At 36.5% G+C, this 20,969-nt stretch overlaps 1 protein-coding gene across 2 annotated transcripts in view; it reads left to right on the top strand.

The window, feature by feature from the left end:
* LOC127507296 (sialic acid synthase-like) overlaps positions 1 to 16,296 on the top strand; it is a 37,110-nt gene extending 20,814 nt beyond the window's left edge. The window contains exons 8-13 of one of the 2 annotated variants that reach the window (XM_051884285.1): positions 10,888 to 11,066; positions 14,576 to 14,791; positions 14,933 to 15,032; positions 15,421 to 15,575; positions 15,698 to 15,964; positions 16,040 to 16,296. In XM_051884285.1, coding sequence (XP_051740245.1) covers positions 10,888 to 11,066; positions 14,576 to 14,791; positions 14,933 to 15,032; positions 15,421 to 15,575; positions 15,698 to 15,964; positions 16,040 to 16,228 — 1,106 coding nt within the window. In that variant the 3' untranslated portion in view covers positions 16,229 to 16,296. Of the gene's footprint in view, positions 1 to 10,887; positions 11,067 to 13,892; positions 14,190 to 14,575; positions 14,792 to 14,932; positions 15,033 to 15,420; positions 15,576 to 15,697; positions 15,965 to 16,039 lie in introns of those variants that run through there. The other variant, XM_051884286.1, reaches the window with a different exon arrangement.
* The last annotated feature ends 4,673 nt before the right edge of the window (positions 16,297 to 20,969 follow it).

Here is a 20,969-nt window from a genome sequence, read left to right as displayed (position 1 = left end):
CCAGGATGCACTATGAGAAGATGTCAAGCTGGCGGAGGCAGTGTGATGCTTTGGGCAATGTTCTGCTGGGAAACCTTGGGTCCTGCCATCCATGTGGATGTTACTTTGACACGTACCACCTACCTAAGCATTGTTGCAGACCATGTACACCCTTTCATGGAAACGGTATTCCCTGGTGGCTGTGGCCTCTTTCAGCAGGATAATGCATCCTGCCACAAAGCAAAAATGGTTCAGGAATGGTTTGTGGAGCACAACAACAAGTTTGATGTGTTCAGCCTCCAAATTCCCCAGATCTCAATCCAATCGAGCATCTGTGGGATGTGCTGAACAAACAAGTCTGATCCATGGAGGCCCCACCTCGAAACTTACAGGACTGTGGAAATGTTTCTTGCCATTTCTTTGTAATTGAGAAGTTTACTAGCAACTTCTGAGTTAAAATTTTTGCTACACCAATTTTTTTCAGTATAGTTACATTATTAGTGTCACTAATTCTGACCAACTTTGGCTGTTTTTATTCCAGCAGGGTTTGAAATGATCAAAAGAAATGACACGGTTGTAAAGTCTTTGTGGAGATGCGGTCAAGCGCTCAGCTATCAGAAGTTTTAATTTGGTTGGTGGCTAATGACACTAGTGTCTAATCTCCTTTCTATTTATAAATGAGTCTGAAGATACAGCTTGACTTCATTGCGTAGCCTATTTTGTTATCTAAACCACTGGGACAGGTCAAATGTCAAGAGGAATTTTATATTGCACTTCAGACTGTCTCAAATGTGATTTAAATGATAAATCATATGAATTTACAAAGCATAAATACATTATAAGCTTTCTGGCTAATTAAAAATATTGTAAAATTGATTCTGGCTTTAATTAGGGCCAGAGTGTCTCAGGAGAATCTCTGTATTGAAGTACCTGTTCTGTGGAAGGCTGTGATTGGCTGAGGGCGGGTGTGCCGCTCTGTGATTGGCTGGAGTGAGCGGTGCGATGTCTTTGATCAAGCAGCTGCTCTGGATAATCAGAAGCATGTGAATTCCCACAGCTCATTATCTTAAGAGGTGCACCAGCAGGTCGGCGCTCACGCTGCCAGATCACTCAAGTGTCGTACCGTCACATAGCTTCGCTAATAACAACAACAGCTTTATCTTAGCTGATAACTAGCAGCAGACGGCAATTTGCAATTTTCTTGGCTTGTGCGAAAACCAGTGGTGCCTTTACTTGTACATGGAGTACAGTGTGTACTTTGGCAACTTAAGCAATTAGATATAATTGCAATCCTTTGGTAATAAAATTTCTCGCTCTCACTTCTGGATTGTGGGTAGGATTAAAAGTTCAGTAATAGCTTCTACAGATAAATATATACACTACTGTTCAAAAGTTTGGGGTCGGTAAGATTTTGTTTAATACTTTTATTCAGAAAGGATGCATTAAATTGGTCAAAAGTGACACTAAAGACATTTTATAATGTTACAAAAGATTTCTATTTAAAAAAAAAAATGCTGTTAGCACACAGGTCAATATAATGTCAAAATGCTGCAGACATGAACCATTTACGGATTTGATTACTGTCAAACACTGTACTAAAATGTTATAGTTTGAGTAGATGGATATATGGATGGTTGTGAGGTAGAGATGAGGAGGAATATCAGTCCTGGACTCCATCAACAATACGGAGGCAGAGCAGAGAAAATCTGCATAAACAACAAAGCGAAGCCCCCAGCCATCAGAATTCAATCGCAGACGCTCAGAGGAGCAGGAAATGGACGTCTCTGGATTGTGTCTCTTCTCACTGTCTGTCTCTGTAATGGGATTAAAAGGCCAGATCTGAGCGCTGCCATGCGGTTCTGCTAGAATAAACACCAGAGCTGCAGGACAACCAAATCCAGATCCTGAGTTTTGATTAACCAGACGTGTGTGAATAGATTTTTGATGTTAAATTTAAAGTATTAATCTGCCGTTTTCATTTTCCCAGCCATGAAAACCCACGCCTGCTAGAACAGCACATCTGCCCTTAATAACTGGAAATCCTTTTCTGTCGCCTGAGTCATGGATGCTGGATTTTCTTCCATTCCAAGTGTTTGGGATCCTCTGAAAAAAGGCCACAGGGTGTGTGTGTGTGTGTGTGTCAGATTTTGTTACTTGAGGACAGTGTGTGACTCTTTTCTGAAGCTCTAGAGGTGGCTTGTGGGGGTGGGAAAGGTCCACGAGCCGAGACTCAAACTCAGGTCACCTGGAGCACAATGGCGATATATGTCGATGCGCTGCCCACTAGGCTATCGGTGCCAACATAGATATCTATGTTTATACCATTATGTGTTATTCCCTTTCAGAGTGTTGCCTAAGATAAATGTTACTTTGTACTATCTTCATATTACATTCCTGCAAAGATGACAGAAAATTTACTAGAAATTGCTTGTCCTGCAGCTAAACAAGGGCAATCAGTGTTGCCAGATTGGGTTGATGATTTCCAGAAGCTCACCAAAACTCACCCAAATCTTTAACTGTCAAAATAATGTGATAGAATTTTATTGCCATGTCAACCATGGTTGATAAGGACCATTTTTATCTCCTTAAAACAAAATAATTATGACAAAATAAAAATAAATAAATTTACCAAGAAAACAGATCAAAACAGGGCAAATACATTAAAGAGAATTATAAAATGTCCAGGTTTAAATAAAAAAAATAACTTTTTTAAAAATTCTTTTTATAACTATATTGTTATGTTATGATTATTTTAATTCCTTTTCTATGTAAAACACTTTGAATTACCATTGTGTATGAAATGTGTTATATAATTAAACTTGCCTTGCCTTGCCTTTTTGTTTTTATTTGCTTTTATGTTTAGTCATGTTATTAAAATTTTAAAAAGCAGTCCAAATTTTGTCCACCCACCCATGTCTTTTCTCCAGTCCAACAAGATCAAAAGAAGCCCAGTTGGGCTGGAATCTGGCAACACTGAGGGCAGTCGGGTTTTAGGCCAATCATAGAATAGCAATTGAATGATGCCATCAGTAAGATGTGGGATATTTTGCTAATAAAATGATTCAGCTCCAGATCTTCCTCAGCACTTCATACACAGTGAAACAGATGATGCCATCAGTTTTTCCATATCAATCTGAGTGCGAGTCCTCATGCTTTGGAAGTGCAGCAAAGTAGATTTGCTTTCGCAGCACAGAAAACATCGTCTTCTTGACATGTCAACAACACAAACTCTTCAGGCCTCAACTACAACTACAGTGTTTGAGGGCGGGACAAAGTAGACATTGTTCACGGACAGCCAATGAAGACCATAGGCTGGCATTATACAAATTTTTTACATTGTATGAAACAGGAAGTGAGACTGGAATTGTTGACGACTCATTTAGGCAGTTCAGAATCCATTCTTTTATTTGATCTTTAAAACTTTGCAGACCTCTTACCTTCATAAACAGCTATATTACACACTACATGAAAGCTAATTGATACGGTTATGGACTCTTATTTTGATATTCTGTTCTGTTTCCTTTAGTTCCTGTTTCCTTGCTCTGTTTAGTTTTGGTTTCCCTGGTTTCTGATTATGTCCCTGTTTGTTTCTGTGATTAATTATCATCAGCTGTATTTTATTTAGTTCCTGATTATCCCCTGCATATATACTCTCTTCTGTTTAGTCCTTTATTGTCGGTTATTGTTTGTTTATGGTTGCGTTTCCAATGTATTCCTGATTAAAGATGATTCTAGTTCATTCTCTTTGTCGTGCGATTGTTGCAGCCACCCTTACACTAATATAACGGGGCACTTTAAATGTAAATGTAAACTTTATTAATTCGATAATTTAAGCATTTTCCTACAATTTAGTTTGGACAAGCAATTTTTTTTAAATGTTTTCAAATCTATCTATTTTAATGTAGACCTAGCCTCAGTTTTCAGTAAAAATCTTCATGTTGTCAAAGAGAATCTGAGAATCTCATTTGTCATTTTTATTTTGTGCTTCCTGCGTTATTAGCTGGCTAGTGTTCATTCACAAGCAATTTCTCCCGAGAGCTCTTAAAGTTCACTTCGTTTGTTCTGCATCTGTTCTGATGAGAGGACTAGAGCGTCTTCAACATGATTACTGTGACATTTAAGTTAAAAAAACAAACACATCTTTCTCTTTTCTGCCACTGAAAATCTTGGCAACAGGATCCTTGCTGGCAAATGTCAGATTGTGTTATTGTTTACTGGGACTCATCAGCAGGATTCATTTGCTAGTTCGGCCCCAAAGCAAACTGAAAACCTGGTCCAATTAAACACAAGCCTGGTCTGGGAGCCACTGAGGCTTTCAGATCAATCTCTGTGTACTTTTGGTCTCAGCTCTCCAGGCAGTGGACAGAAAATGTCATTGACCGTTGGCAAAGACCCGCCCCCTTTTGTTACTGTTGCTACGTCCACCAAGCCATGCCACTCTCACGCCACACATGTTCTCACGCAGCGAAAAATACATCGCGGAGCAAAGAGGACACTGACAACGCGTTGACAGACAAGACAGTGCAGGTTACTTTTGATATGAAACAAAGTATCAAATTTCAAATACTAAACAATAAATACCGTTTTGTGGCTCTTTAATGTGTCGTGACAGATCGCTGTAGCGCCTCAGGCTCATGAACCGATCATCTCTTCCTACTAGTTAATTTATAGCATCAAATAAACATGAATGAACATCAGAAGGAATGTTGTTTCAATCGCGGAAAGACGTCAGTACACACCATTTTTCAAGTTCAAGTCCACCGACGTGAATCTACTAACTCCACTGACTGCTTTGTCGGATATATCGGCGGATTCGGCGTTATGATTGGTTAGATCGCCTGTCAGTCAAACTCCTGGCGAAGGGTCAGTTGATCAATATACATGCATCCCAACATTTTATTAAACAGTTTTTAAATATTATGACTTTTTAAATATATTGTTGAATGGCTATATTGCTAATTTTATCCAAAGCAATTGGAAAAAGTAATATATTTAATAATGGTATCAGTGTGTTGGTACTATTTAGTATTATTTTTATTATCCAAGTTTTATATATGTATATGTATATAATAAAATATCTAATATCACATTTTATATACAGTTTTTAATGGTTTTGAAAGAAGTCACTTTTGTTCACAAAAGCTGCATTTATTTGATCAAAAATACAGTAAAAGCAGTAAAATTGTGAAATATTTTTACTATTTAAAATAACAGTTTTCTATTTGAATATATTTTAAAATGTCATTTATTCCTGTGATCAAAGCTGAATTTTCAGCATCATTACTCCAGTCTTCAGTGTCACATGATCCTACAGAAATCATTCTATGATTTGAAATTTGATTTTTTTTTTTTTTTTTTTTTTTTTTTTTTTTACTATTATTATATTTTATATTTGATATCAGGGTTACTGGCCTTGCTGAAAATATGCCATTAAACAAAATATTATATTAAATATATTTCCTTTATGTTGATTCAACATTAAAGGGTTAGTTCACCCAAAAATGAAAATTCTGTCATTTATTACTCACGCTCATGCCGTTCCACACCCGTAAGACCTTCGTTAATCTTCGGAACGCAAATTGAGATATTTTTGTTTAAATCCGATGGCTCCGTGAGCAATGGAGCAATGACATTTCCTCTCTCAAGATCCTTAAAGGTACTAAAAACATATTTAAATCAGTTCATGTGACTACAGTGGTTCAATATTTAGTGATGGCCGATTTCAAAACACTGCTTCAGGAAGCTTCGGAGCGTAATGAATCAGCGTGTCGAATCCGCATTTCGGAGCGCCAAAGTCACGTGATTTCAGCAGCGGTTTGATACGCGATCCGAATCATGATTCGACACGCTGATTCATAACGCTCCGAATCTTCCTGAAGCAGTGTTTTGAAATCGGCCATCACTATATAAGTCGTTATTTTCTTTTTTTTTGGTGCACCAAAAATATTCTCGTCGCTTTATAATATTAATATTGAACCACTGTACTCACATGAACTGATTTAAATATGTTTTTAGTACCTTTATGGATCTTGAGAGAGGAAATGTCATTGCTCCCTATCCAGGCCTCACTGAGCCATCGTATTTAAACAAAAATATCTCAATTTGTGTTCCGAAGATCAACGAAGGTCTTACAGGTGTAAAACGGCACGAGGGTAAGTAATTAATGACAGAATTTTCATTTTTGGGTGAACTAACTCTTTAATATGGGGATTCTGTAGGCTATTATTTTTATTTTTTATTATTAGCTTTTTAGGTTTTTATATATATATATATATATATATATATATATTTTATGTATATATTTATTATATATTTTATAACTCTATAGAGAAAATAAATGTATATTTGTTTGGGGTGACCGTGAGGTCAGTACCTCTGCATTAGCACAGACATAATCAAGACTAATGGAAATGGGAGACCTATTATCCTAATGAAATGACATCACAGGGGTCAGAGGTCATTGTGTGGCTGATAGATGCAAAATTAGGTGTTCTACCACCATATTAAGTGTTAAAGCGAGTCTGCGATTGTTAGAGGCAAAAAAGCTGATCAAATAGCTTTCATTTTTTTCCTTTTTTGTCCACTGTTACTGTACCACTGTTTCTGTTTATTTTTGTTTATGCCTAACCCTTAAAATTGACTTTTTTTTTATTATTGTTATACTATTAATTATACGTCTGTTTCTCGCTTCTGGGATTCATTATAAAAGTGCTGGCGGAATGAGTTTATTTAATTTTTTATATTTTGACACACATATGCTAATGTGACAGTCCAGTGCTTCAGAATCTCTCTCCTTCTATTTCAGCAAATTATTCATGTGTGATATAAATACACATCTACACAGATGGATGTCGACTCTTCCCGAGTGCCTTAGCAACTGGTGTCTCACAATACAAATTTCTCACAGTTTCTCGCCCACCACCAAAACTCTTGCCACCGCAGAGAGCGAAAAATTCACCACAGCAATGTTTGTTCAGCTAAATTTGGTTTCACTCAGATGGCACTTATACAAAATGTCTTGACTGATATACATCTGTGCTGCTGGATAGAAAAAAATAACCATAAAATCTTTTAACAGAACATATAATTTATCATCCAATCTGAGAAAATAACTAAAATGAAGTATTGTGAGTCTAAACGACAAACTCGTCATAAACAGTTTTTTTGGGATGAAATATTAGGAGTGCGGAGGTGTTTTCTGCCCCTGAGGTTGAGTTTTGATATGACATCTGCTTTTAGCCAATTTGTTTTTGGCTTGAATCATGATTACTTGCGAGTTATGAAGAGATTTTCTCTTCATGCCCGTCCAAATCCAAATAATCAGAAAGAAAGTCAACATGGGTGAATTTCTATTCTCACTGAACGCTGTTCTGTTGCTTCAGATCTGACACTATCTACACTGCAAGCATGCGACATTGACAGATTTGTTGATTATATAGGAGCGTTCACACTGACAGCTTTTTATAAAAGTCATTTTTAGGGAGAGTTGGTGATTTGATGGAACATGAGCGAAAATGATAAATGTGACATGAGGGGAGATTTTGCTCAGATTTTTGTAGATCTTAAATGAAGATTTTAAATGCAGCTTTCAAAATTATTTTATTTATTTTATTTTATTTTATGGGCAGAAAATGTAATTGATCAATATACATGCAACCCAACATTTTATTAAACAGTTTTTAAATATTTAATATTATGACTTTTCAAATATAATGCTAAATTTATAAGAAATTGGAAAAATAATGTATTGTTGAGGATATACACATTTAGTATTATTTTTATTAGTCAAGTTTTATATATTATGTATTTGTATATAATAAAATATCTAATATCACATTTTATATAGTTTTTAATGGTTTTGAACTAAGTCTCTTTTTTTTTTTTGCCTTATCTCCCTTAAAGAACAGAGTATATGAGGACTGTCACAATGCCTTCACAATATATATACATATATATATATATATATATATATATATATAGTGTATATATATAGTGTATATATATATGTATGTATAAAATTGGTCACATCACTGCAGGAAATGTTGCATCTCCATTGCAAGCAAAGAGACATGGTGACTTGCACCCCTAGCTTGCAATAGTGAAAGGTCTAGTGTGGCCTCACCCCTGACATCCTGTCTGAATCTCCCTCATGGCGGATATTAAATCTGTAGCCGTAAGATGATTCACATCTTCCTTTACCTCTTAAAAGCGACTGATTCTCTTGTCTTGGCAGCTAATAAATTGCTTTTCATGGAACTGAGGGACGTAGCACTGAAATGTTTGGCGGACAGTTTGCTCTAAATAAATTGCTTGCCGCTATCTGATCACGAACTATTGTCACGAACTGATTGGTTTCTCAACAGAAGTGTTTGGAGGGTGAGAGAGAATGGACAGCAAACACTTGTTTTAATAGAGTCGGAAGGATAAAAACAGCTGGTGCTGCTGTTACCTGAAGTTTACATCAGAGAAGAGGGTGAAGGCCACAGCCTCTGACGCCGCACCAATCTCTTTCCCTTCAGCTCAAGTCCTTCCTGTGATGTGAGAGTAAGGATCAGAGGTTGATTAGAGCAGCTTTGAACTGCTTCCTTTATTTAGTCAATAGCTAAAAGTAGTAGAATTAAAAATCTCGGTTATGAGAGTATGGATATGAAATCTGGATTTGAGGGGAGTATAACATTTTCCATTATATGATGGACAAAATTGTGTAAAATATGTTTGATGAGATTCATAATTAAACATTTGTATCTGTTATTTGTGCATGCATCTGTTAGGGGACTTTGTAAACATTTTGAAGATGCAAACAAGTCTTTATCTAACCCTATATAATAACCCACCAAAAACTGAGGATGTTTCATGTAAAAGTAAAAATTAAGACGTTACACAAAATGTAAAGAAATACAGTAAAATAATAGAGCAAAAGCAAAGATAATTGATTATATAAATCAGTTTTTTTTTTTTGTATTTTTTATCAAGAACATAAACACTGTCCACAAGCAAAAAATGTGACACTGCTGCTCTCTTGTGGTGAGTGAGTGAAATATAAATGATGATATAAATACATTTCCTTCTATAGATAGATAGATAGATAGAAAAAAAAACATCTTTATTCAATAAACTCTTCCATTTCTGACTATTATTTTATATGTCAGGCGTTAGGCTGGTTATTTTATTATTTTAAAGCTTCCGCTAAGAAAAAATAGTCCATTACAACATAGCTTACAACCTAATAGAAGTAGCAAAACAAAATGAACACAGCAACAATTACAATATTAGTTTATACTATATATTATTATTATTATTAATTAATTAATTAATTAAGCAATTAAAATAGATTATTAGTAACAGTATTGATTAAACTATTCAAATTAGGCCTAGGCCTACTTGTCTTCTGTTATAACTTAGCTCGCATTCCGCTCTGTGTCACGTGCAGGTTTGTTTTTCTTCCTAGCGATGTTTTTATTTTCTTGCTTGATAGGCTATAACTTGATAGGCTACCCTTCGGCTTCTATACATCTCCCGTGTCAAGAGTTTCATGTTTTAAAACACAAAACATGTTTAAACGTAGGCTATATGCTACGTTTCTGGTTTGAACCGACTGGTGCGAGACCGACGGTTAAGATAAAGGGGTTTGAGTGATTAATAATCAACCTGACGAAAATGTATTAAATGTTTATATTAATATATATTATATTTCATCTGCAACACCATTGTGAACTTTAATAAAGATGCGTACGGTCATTAAATTTTAAATGCATCTTTATGCGAAGATGAGGAGAGTTCTCCGCATGAAAGACCCATGACTGGCAGATCAACGTGCGACTACATTTCTCTCCGAAACGGTAGGAAATTAAATTTAATTGAATGTGAAGGATTTTAACTGTGACAAGATGCAGGGCAGTTTAAACGGTTACAGGTTGGTAACTAAGCGACAGAACGTCCGTTAAACTTAAACTAAAGAAGTCAGAGATCGCGGAGGGATACGAGAGACTTAAAAGTAGCACCGGTTGCTCGGCTTATATAGCGGAGGGATCCCCGTAAAACGCCTCTGATCGTTAAACATATATGCTTTTAAATCTACCGAACTAATAATCTAACGATTAAATGAAATTATTCTCGTAAGGATTGTCCAATCCGCATCGTGTTCTCTGCACTGACGTTTCTGCGGTTAGAGAGCTGCCTTGGATTCAGGAGTCGTTCACAGGCATTTTATCTTTTCTTAATTGTTTAATATGATTTTTGTTGTGCATTATACTTTTCATTATTTGTATGAAACAAACTTAAACTGTGAAATAAATGAAATAGGTTAGCCTACCAAATAGCCTATTTACGCTCGTTCTAAATGTAGTCTGTTTTAGTCTTTTAACTGAAATGAAAATAGACTTTTAGTCTTAATTTGTCTTTTGTAAGTAAAATGGAGTTATTTAAATATATATATGACTAATGTTACTATGTGTGGCAGCGTGTGGTTTTCCACAGATCACGATGAAATTGAGCGCCAAACTCTGGGGCGTGAAAGTTCATTGCCGCGTTTCGGCTGTTGTTCAGATGAAGTCAGTTCAGTTCATTTAAAGGTAAAATTTTAACTCTAACTGTATTAGATGTACTGTACACCTAATTTATAATAATTTATGAATAATTTATTCCATTCCTGAGCTCCTGTATATTCAAAAGACCTCTTAACATACATATTTAAAAACTGAAATCCATTTTACTCTGCCTTGTATTGTGTGGTATAGCTATGCTTTTTAATTCTGAAATAAATCAGGTAAAGCTTAGATATAGAGCATTTCGCAGTGTTTTACACTGGAAGATGCGGGAATGTCCAAACGAATGGTATAAATAAACCTGGAACCACATGCAAAATAAACCATATTTTTATTGAGCAGTCTGTTGTGTTTTCCCTCACAGGTTCAGAAGCTGAAGTCATAGAGATCCTGTCTCAGGTGGGGCTGAACGGCGTCCCATGTGACGCACCTGTGGCTGATCTCATTGCAACTAAATACACCTGTCAGAGACCAGCCGGCCATGGAGCCATTCGGGAGTTTGCCGAGTACATTCTGACGCTGGAGAAAAAGAGCACGTCACAGGTGCGACAGGATTGCATTGTCAGGGCTCATTTCCATTGCAACATATTCCAGTTTCTAGTATAAACAGTCAGTTTGTGTTGCTGTGATAACAAATCATGATTTGAATTAATAAAACACCTGTGTGTGTCTCTGTATATTTACTTGTTCCTGCAAATGCAACATACTTATTGCCAATCATTTTATATTAATGTTTAATATGCTGTGTGATAAGAAAATGTCCTCATTTCAGTGTTTCATTTAATTTCTACTTTTCAAAAATTTGGAGTCAGTAAGAATTTTTTTAAGAAACTGCAATGTTTGTGCCTAATGTGTCGAAAACGTAAAAGTGTTTATTTTCAGTTCAAAAGTGCATATTTTCAATTCAAACAGCCATAATTGAGAAAAGTTGAGTAGTTTGCATCACTGGATGTTACTGTCGGTCTTTTAACATTTCTATCGCAAAACACGTATTAAATGTTTCGCTATTTACATCTTACCTCACTCTCTTTCAACGTTAAACTGACGCTTCACACTGGAATTCACACTCTGTGAAGAATAGACTCCGAATTGGGGGGGGGGCTGCTCCTATCCATTTTAATTCTATCGAGAATTTACTCGAAATACTTTGAAACGCTATGGAGAAAGTCAAACATGATCTGAAATAGCCACATAAATATAAGACTGATGAAAAGAGGGGAAAACATCATCTTGCACCAACTTAAATTAGAAAGCTTGACCACCCATACTAAAATTTATCACATAGTAAATTGTGACTAACTTGAAGAATAAAGCAAAAAGCCCCAAAAAGCCATGGTTTACAGTGAATTTATAACAGCTAAGGGGCGTTATTAGGCACAACACCCCTTATTATGAACAGGACTGACTGACCTGAAGGAAAATGCTAAATCTGAATGCAGGTAATACACTGTCACTCGATATCTCTCTCACAATACTCTTCTACATAATACAGTAAGCTTCAATGAACAATATCAATTGAGAACAAACATGTTTACGTTACTAAGGGTGGTTGCTAAGGGTGTTGTGCAGTGATACACAGAACCGTTGGGTGAAGCGGTCATAGCCGTGTTTTATTGTGAATTAAACAGCTATTTACCATTCAGAATCAAGGACTGGAACTAGCCATTAATTTTAAAGAACAGTTACTTTTCATGAAATACACAATACATGGAACCGCAGCAACACAGAGAGACAGTGGTGCAGTAATGATGTAGTGAGGTCACAGGTGTATGTTTGTAAAGTAGTTTACAACGGATTCAAGTCTGGACCTTCTGGAATTAACAATCAGTTTTCCTCATGTGTAAAATGTGTTATGATGATTGACTGGAAAAACATGACCTTCAGATAAGAGATGACAGAGCCAAAGTCATTTAGAGCCTGATGAACTGTTGAGTAGGAAATAAACTATTTCAATATAAGAAAATGTTAGATAAATTTAGTTCGACTTCCCATGGCACTTTGAAGTAGAACATTTTGTCAGACTCATAAGTTTCCAGCCCAGGGGGCCGGATTCACAAAACATTCTTAAGAATAAAATTCTTCTTAACTGACAATTTTTTCTTATTTTCTAACTTAAGAAAAAAGATACTAATATTTTGTATTCCCAAAAAAAAATCTTCTTAAGAATGTTCTTACCTTTTTTCTTAAGATTGTTCTTAAGATCAAATTAGTAGTATTCAAAGAAGTATTCACATTCCCAAAAAGAATATTCTTAAAAATCATCGTAAATAACTTCTTAAATTTAGGATAACCTCCAACCTGTCTTAAATAGATGCTCAATGAATTTATTGGGTCGTTTCAAATATTAAGCATACAACATAACACTAGCTAGCTAAATATAATACATATTACTTGTACCGTGAATGTGGACGAGCACTCTAAAGTCTGATATTACACTACTGATCATTTGCGTGTACCTGTATATGATTGCGCTCACTCAAGCTTGTACGGAGAACGGCACAAAACGTTAGCACGATTTACTAACTCGTTTCCTCTATTTATAAACAGTGTGCATGATTTAGCAAATCAAGGGAAAGAATTAGTAAATCATGATCATGATTTAGCCTACTATTTTTTTTCCTGCATGTCATGTGCGGGGCTCCGTAAGCTAGAACTAGCGAGGAAGCACACACAGATACAGGACGCATTCACTCTAGAGAGAGAGCACAAAAAAGATAGCGTACAAATGAATGGGAAACAACGTTGCACTTGAGACAGGTTTTTTTAAAATAACGATTTTAATGGTCCATTAAAAACATGACAGAGTGATTAGCTCCCGTCAATCAACCACAATGAAAATAGTCTGCGCGCTCATCATGATATCTACGGTAGCCTAATCTACAGGCAGTGACAGGCTTTGAGGTGTTTTTCATTCAGCGAGTCTTCAGCAATTACCCCCTTTCAATCAAATAAACACCTTTCATTTCCTTCTTAAGTAAAAAATTAAGATCTTGCCCTAAGTTCTTAAGAAAATATTTCAGAACTTCCTAAGAATTTTTAAAGAATTGTGCTTAGGAACATTCTTAAGAACTTCTTAGAATTTATTTTAAGAATTTTCTTAACTTCTTTCTTAAGAAGATGTTTGTGAATCCGGCCCCAGGTGCTTAAATGATATAAAAATACACCATATATCCTATGTAAACAAGCAATTGTTAACTAGACTATTACTTTTTCTGCAGATATCAACCAAATTTGCATGTGTGAGTGGCACCACAAAAGACCATTTTGCAAAAATAAATAAACACATTAATAAATCTATGAGGGATTATGCCCTGGGAACCTGCTAACACGGATGACACTTCAGCTCCCCCAATGCTCAAACCAAAACTGAGATATGCACTTGTGGGAGGAGGTTGCAATGGTTAGGGTGGAGCACTTGTCACTCTTTAAATTATAGCGTGCCCTTCTTTCCAGCCCCTTAGCTTGATGCCAGCACACCTGTGATCACATCTCCAGCCTCTTAGTCATAAATCAGTTAAACAATTAGTCTATAAAATGTCTGCTGAGTTTGAACTTTGTCCTGGAAGAAAAATCGGGGGCTCCAACCCCTGTTTTATCATCGCTGAGATTGGACAGAACCATCAAGGAGACATAGAAATCGCCAAAAAAATGATCCGAATGGCCAAGGTAAAGTACTGCTTTATCAGATGTGAAGTCTGATACCGCGTTGATGCCGGTTCTTTTCATGTTTCACCCTGAGGGCTGTTCACACAGAACACGTTTTTACTTTCCACTACACTAACTTTCTATTGTTTTTCAATTTAAACACGCACTAGACAGATGTGTTTGACCATTCTAAATCTGTGGCGCAAAAGTTAAAACAAGTTAAACTTTTTTTTAAAAAAAAATGCATCATTCGACTGCCCTGCATCTCATGTTTTTAACCACAAAAACATGTTCTGTGTGAACCGGCCCAAACTTAGAATCTTAGAAAGTGAAATTCATTTTTCATCCAGAATTTATGTTTATTGTCAACCAAATCCACTTCTACTTCCCCTTTTATCTCCATTCAGGACTGTGGAGCCGATTGTGCCAAGTTTCAAAAGAGCGAGATCGAACACAGATTCACCAAGCAGGCTCTGGAGCGTGCCTATACGTCCCCTCACGCCTGGGGCCCGACCTACGGAGCTCATAAGCACCATCTGGAGTTCAGTCACCAGCAGTACAGAGAGCTGCAACAGTACGCCAATGAAGTTGGCATCTTCTTTACTGCATCAGGGATGGATGAGGTGAACAAATGAAAGAGGGTCCCAACGTTTATAGCAAGAGAATATATGCATGTTAACATGAATTATGATTTGCAAATGTCCCTCAGAGACCCAGTAAATTGAAATGTATCTCATAACTTTTCCTCTCCCTACCTCAATCAGATGGCTGTAGAATTTCTTCATGAAATCAATGTGCCGTTTTTCAAAGTTGCCTCAGCTGACACCAACAATATCCCTTACCTGGAGAAAACCGCCAAAAAAGGTAAAACTCAGTGACGTTGACACTCATTTCAAATGAAAAGTCCAGAAGCTGTTGTTACACAAATTTAAGAGAGTTGTTGCTGAAAACTGTTGACGGAGGTCTGTCATATTCACTGCCAAGCTCACAAATGAGAACTGAATCTGAGTAGCTTCTCTTGTGCACTTGAAATCAGTTATTCTGGAGCACCTGGGCAATTACGTATTGACAGTTCTGATTGGCCAGAAAGCAGAGCGAATGAAACCTAGAAATCCTGGTGTGGATTTTTTGGAGTTTAATGTTGGACTGGCTGTGTGAACTCATCTTAATGTGTTAATGACTAAAAAGTTGACCTTATTTTCTCCCAGAAGCAGCCATTTCTTGAAGCTAACATTTTGGTGTATTTGTGTAGGTCGTCCCATGGTGATTTCTAGTGGAATGCAGTCTATGGAGACCATGCGTTGTGTTTACCAAACCGTCAAGAAGCACAATCCCAATTTCACGTTCCTGCAGTGCACCAGCGCTTATCCACTGCCAATAGAGCACGTCAACCTCAGCCTGATCCCTGTAAGACACAAATAGCTTTAATCTAATCTTCATAATATTCATAAAATACTGAAGAAAATGTTTAAATTTTTTAGTAGTAGCAGAGTAGTTTGAAATCTTTCTGTTTCCCTTTTCCTACGCAGGAGTTCCAGAAGGAGTTTCCAGACATTCCCATAGGCTATTCTGGACATGAGACGGGCATCCATGTGTCTGTTGCTGCTGTGGCACTTGGGGCAAAGGTCCTGGAGCGTCATGTGACCCTGGATAAGAGCTGGAAAGGCAGTGACCACGCAGCATCACTGGAGCCGGCAGAGCTGGCGGAGCTGGTGAAAGCAATCAGGACGGTTGAGATGGCAATGGGCTCGCCAATCAAACAGATGCTGCCCTGTGAGGCTTCCTGTCACAGCAAGGTCAGATATAATGGTCATTCTTTGTTTAAAATCAATAGGTAGCTTTTGCCCAATTCTTTATCTCCTTTCTTGCAGTTGGGGAAGTCAGTGGTGGCCCGGAAACCATTGCAGAAGGGTCAGACATTAACTCTCGACATGCTGACAGTAAAAGTGGCCGAACCGCACGGCATGAGACCAGAGAACATCTTCAAACTGGTTGGCAAGAAAATCACTGTGGACCTAGAGAAAGATGCCACCATTACTGATGCCATAATAAAAGACTGATGATCAGACACGTAAAAAGTAAAGGAGCAACGAAGGGGTCTTTTACTTTTAATAAATCAGAAATATGACGTCTTGTATTGATTTTGCCTAATGTCTTGCTATATGTTTGCTCCATGCAGACTATAATTGTCTTTGAAATTGTGGTTTCAACAGTGGGAGTGTACCTACTGGGTCCTCATCCTCTCACCCTTAATGGGAAGAACTGATTTACTGCCCGGTCTCCTTCAAAACCTTTCCCAAGCCCTGAGGGTGGAGTCAGCTTATTTAGTAGTGAATAACTAAATAACTAAATGAAAGGCAGGGGTAGAAAGAAGATAAATGTATAGATTGCATATATACATTCAATGGTGCTATTATAATAGTAGAAACAGAATATGTAATAATAAAACTATTGTGAATAATGTAGATCAATACATGTGTACACATTCACACATACATAAACATAAACATATACATACAAATATTTATATATCTATAAATATATTCCCCTTACTCTCTTTCTTTCTTTGTAAAGTTGCTGTTTGAGAATTTGGAGAGTGTGTGGGTCCGGCAGTAGCGTGTTTACCCACCACGCAATTGGGGGATCCCCTCCAGTGGCGCAGTCTACGTGATACGCAGGTATATGCCTTATACCCACTAGGAAAGGTCAAGGATTTCCACATATCCACTTAGAAAAGCGCGAGGATACGGATCTGGCGCTCTTTAATGTGTCTTTAATGTGTCTCTTTAATGTAGCCTCAGTTCAAGAGAAGCGGCAGCCTGATGCGCACGTCAACTGATCCTCTCCTCCGCTTTAATACCAGTTACAGTGCAAAATAAACATGAATGAACACCTAAGGTATGTTAAAAGATACTGAACAACTTGCCGAAATACATATCATGTCTCGTGTAATAGCTAACTCAGTGTTCAACCACGGAAAGACGGTAAAAAAAAAGCTAGTAAACAAACAAACAAACGTAACGTCACATTTACCTCAGAACAAACATATTCAGTGACCATAAACTCGTTAGTTAGCTAGAAAAATTAACTCTAGACAGGAGCATTTAGCTAAATATATGCACCATATTACATATTAATTATCATTTTTAATGTTCTTTAATAGCCTATATAATGCATGTTTGAATAAATCCATCAAGTTGACAGCCACCATTTAAAAAAAAAACAAATTGGAGTAGAAATAATTTTAAAGTTAGTAGGCCTATTATAACTTTATAAATATAAAAATCTTATAAAAAAAAAATTAAGTGTAATTTAAGTTTGTAAACAAATTGTTTCATTTTAACCTTCAATATCCCTACCAACTGATTCCCATGTATATTATACGGCTTTAGTTGAGAGATTCTTTTTTCTTGAGAAAATTTGCCATGTACTGTAGCCCACCTGATATACAGTATATCCAAAACAACTGATATTGACTCGAATTGCAAGCCTGTTGAATTGAAATGCATAACTATGATAAGAGACTGGCAGGAAATGGTGCAAAAGAGAGTCCAAACAAGGTGATCTTGTGACATACTGATAAGCCTCATTTTTCCATTGCAACTTGTACTCTTAAATGTGCATTGAAAATTGCCAGCTGATAAAACCTATGCTCCAGGGACCATATTCATGTAACATCTAAGGCTAAATGTCTGGACTGATTTCACTGTTTAGTGTCAATCACCATCTAACTCAGCCAGTTAAGATCTACATTTAGCCTTAGGTGTTATATGAATATGGTCCCTGGAGCATAGGTTTTATCAGCTGGCAATTTTCAATGCACATTTAAGAGTACAAGTTGCAATGGAAAGATTATCAGGCTTATCAGTATGTCACAAGATCACCCTGTTTGGACTCTCTTTTGCACCATTTCCTGCCAGTCTCTTATCATAGTTATGCATTTCAATTCAACAGGCATGCAATTCGAGTCAATATCAGTTGTTTTGGATATACTGTATATCAGGTGGGCTACAGTACATGGCAAATTTTCTCAAGAAAAAAGAATCTCTCAACTAAAGCCGTATAATATACATGGGAATCAGTTGGTAGGGATATTGAAGGTTAAAATGAAACAATTTGTTTACAAACTTAAATTTTTTATAGTTTAAGATTTTTAATTTTAAGATTTTTATAATTATAAAGTTATAATAGGCCTACTAACTTTAAAATTATTTCTACTCTAATTCGTTTTTTTAAAGGGTGGCTGTCAACTTGATGGATTTATTCAAACATGCATTATATAGGCTATTAAAGAACATTAAAAAATATAATTAATATGTAATATGGTGCATATATTTAGCTAAATGCTCCTCTCTAGAGTTAATTTTTCTAGCTAACTAACCAGTTTATGGTCACTGAATATGTTTGTTCTGAGGTATGTGTGATGTGACGTTACGTTTGTTTGTTTACTAGCTTTTTTATTACCATCCTTCCGCGGTTGAACACTGAGTAAGCTGTTACACGAGACATGATATGGATTTCGGTAAGTTGTTCTGTATTTTTTAACATAACTTTAGGTGTTCATTTATGTTTATTTCGCGGTTTAACTGGTATTAAAGGATCAGAGGATCAGTTCACGTGCGAGTCAGGTTGCCGCTTCTTTTGAACTGAGGCTACAGCGATCTGTCATGACACATTAAATAGCGCCAGATCCGTATTCTAGCGCATTTTTAAGTGGATATATGGAAATCCTTGACCTTTCCTAGTGGGTATAAGGCATATACCTGCGTATTACGTAGACGACACCACTGGGGGGATCCCCATAGGGAGAAATCACAGGGGTCCATGGGGCCCCACGCAATTGCGTGCTTTTGCGCTACTGCTGTTCTCCCCCAAGACCATATACTTCTGGACCAGTGTGTTAAATGATATAAATTGGTTATTTTGAAATAAATGAAGTAAATGTGAATTATTCATCTTCTCGTGCACCAGTTTTGTATGGGGTTCCACAGGGCTCAAGTCTGGGTCCTGTTTTATTTTCAATGATAGTTGTTTTTTTAGTAGATCTCAATAACAGTCAGTTTCGTTCCTTTATGAGTTCTCAATGACTATCAGTTTCTGTTTTGTTTCAAATGACATCAATAATTCATGCTATTTCGCAATTATTATTATAAGAGAAACATATAAGAGTTAAGAGCCCAACTAATGGAAACACCAATCACCATTATGGTGACTACAAATGAAAACATTAGCGTTAAACTTCTGTTAATTCTCAATAAGAACTTCTGTAGACGTCTGACAGAAATAAAGTCAGTCTGGTTAGTAATATTGTTTAATCTTCCTTTGCTGAGATCTGGAGAGATCTGGGGCCTCATTTATAAAATGTTGTGCAGAAACCGTCCTAAATTTGATCTTACAATCATTTCTCAGATGTGCGTTTATTGTGATTCATAGAATGAACTTACACAGAGAAAACAAGTACTTTTCCATGTCAAAGACCGTTTTTATAAATATGAGCGTTGGCGTGGATTTAAGAGTATGCACACTCTAAGATCAAATCTGTGCATACTATGCACGCTTTATAAATGAGACCCTTAATGTCTTTTTTTTGTCTTCAGTTGATTTCATTTAAGGCTGTGGCTGGAGTCAGGTCCCCGCTAGAAATGTTATGTTTCGAGAACGTTCTCAGAACGTCCCCACTGGTGTTGAGGACGTTGCCTATAACATTCCCAGCATGTTCTGAGAAGGTCACGATGTGGAGTTCTTTTTTCATGTTATTGTAATACTATAATACTGAGTGCTACAATAAATAAAGTCCTACTTTGATATTTTGAATGTTTTTAAATCACAGGACCATGTAGACTCACACAGACATCAAGATTCTGTGTATGAACCTCAACAATGGTGACAAAATTTTCAGATAAACAGATTAACTCTGAGCATCACAAAACAACCTACTAAAGTCACAAAAATGTTTTTTTGAGGCGTTGTTGAGGTTCATACGCTGATTCACAATGTCTGTGTGAATCTAAAAGACACTGCTCATAAATCTGTCTGTATAATGAATTTTAAAATCAGAATATTTGACTCATAAAAAAAAGACATAAATAATGCAAAACTAACAGTTAACACACTCCTCAATTCTTGCTGTAACAAACATGTTTTGAAACACAGTTATAACAGCCACAGAATATCTAACGTTAAAATATCAAGACGCAAGAGCCCAACTAAAGCAAATGCTCACCTCCATAACGGTGACTTCATACTTTATTACTTTCAATAAAACATCAACATCTAAACCTCTGTTAATTCTTATTAACAAGTTTTGTATGAAAGAAATAAAGTCAAACTGGTTTGAAATAAATGCAGATGCTGAGATCTAGAGCAGTGGTTCTCAAACCTGTCCTGGAGGAGCACCAGCCCTGAACATTTTGTATGTCTCCCTATATCTGACACACCCAGTCTCAGTCACTAATGAGCTCATGAGTTGAATCAGGTGTGATAGATATAAATTAGATATTAGATATTAAAGGAATATAAATTAGGATATTTTACTTTAATTTTACAGTTTTTGTTCAGTAGCCGCTTTTGCCAGTCATTGATCACTTTTTTAAATGTCAACCTGTAATGTTTCCAGAACATTTAGAGCTGGTCATGATGTGGAGTTCTTTTAAGGGTTGGGGGACGTTATTTGGTGGACCTTCAGGAAACATTCAGAACGTTCTGGGAATGTTTAGGGGACTATTACTCTAGGATGTTCTGTCAACTTCCCAAATGTCCTCTTTGTAACGTTCTCGCACGACCAAAATAGAACGTCCCCCT

Source organism: Ctenopharyngodon idella, chromosome 24 (genome assembly GCF_019924925.1).
Source record: "Ctenopharyngodon idella isolate HZGC_01 chromosome 24, HZGC01, whole genome shotgun sequence".
Classification (NCBI taxonomy): Eukaryota; Metazoa; Chordata; class Actinopteri; order Cypriniformes; family Xenocyprididae; genus Ctenopharyngodon; species Ctenopharyngodon idella.
Note: the sequence above shows the minus strand (reverse complement) of the source record. Positions and strands in the feature narration are given on the sequence as shown.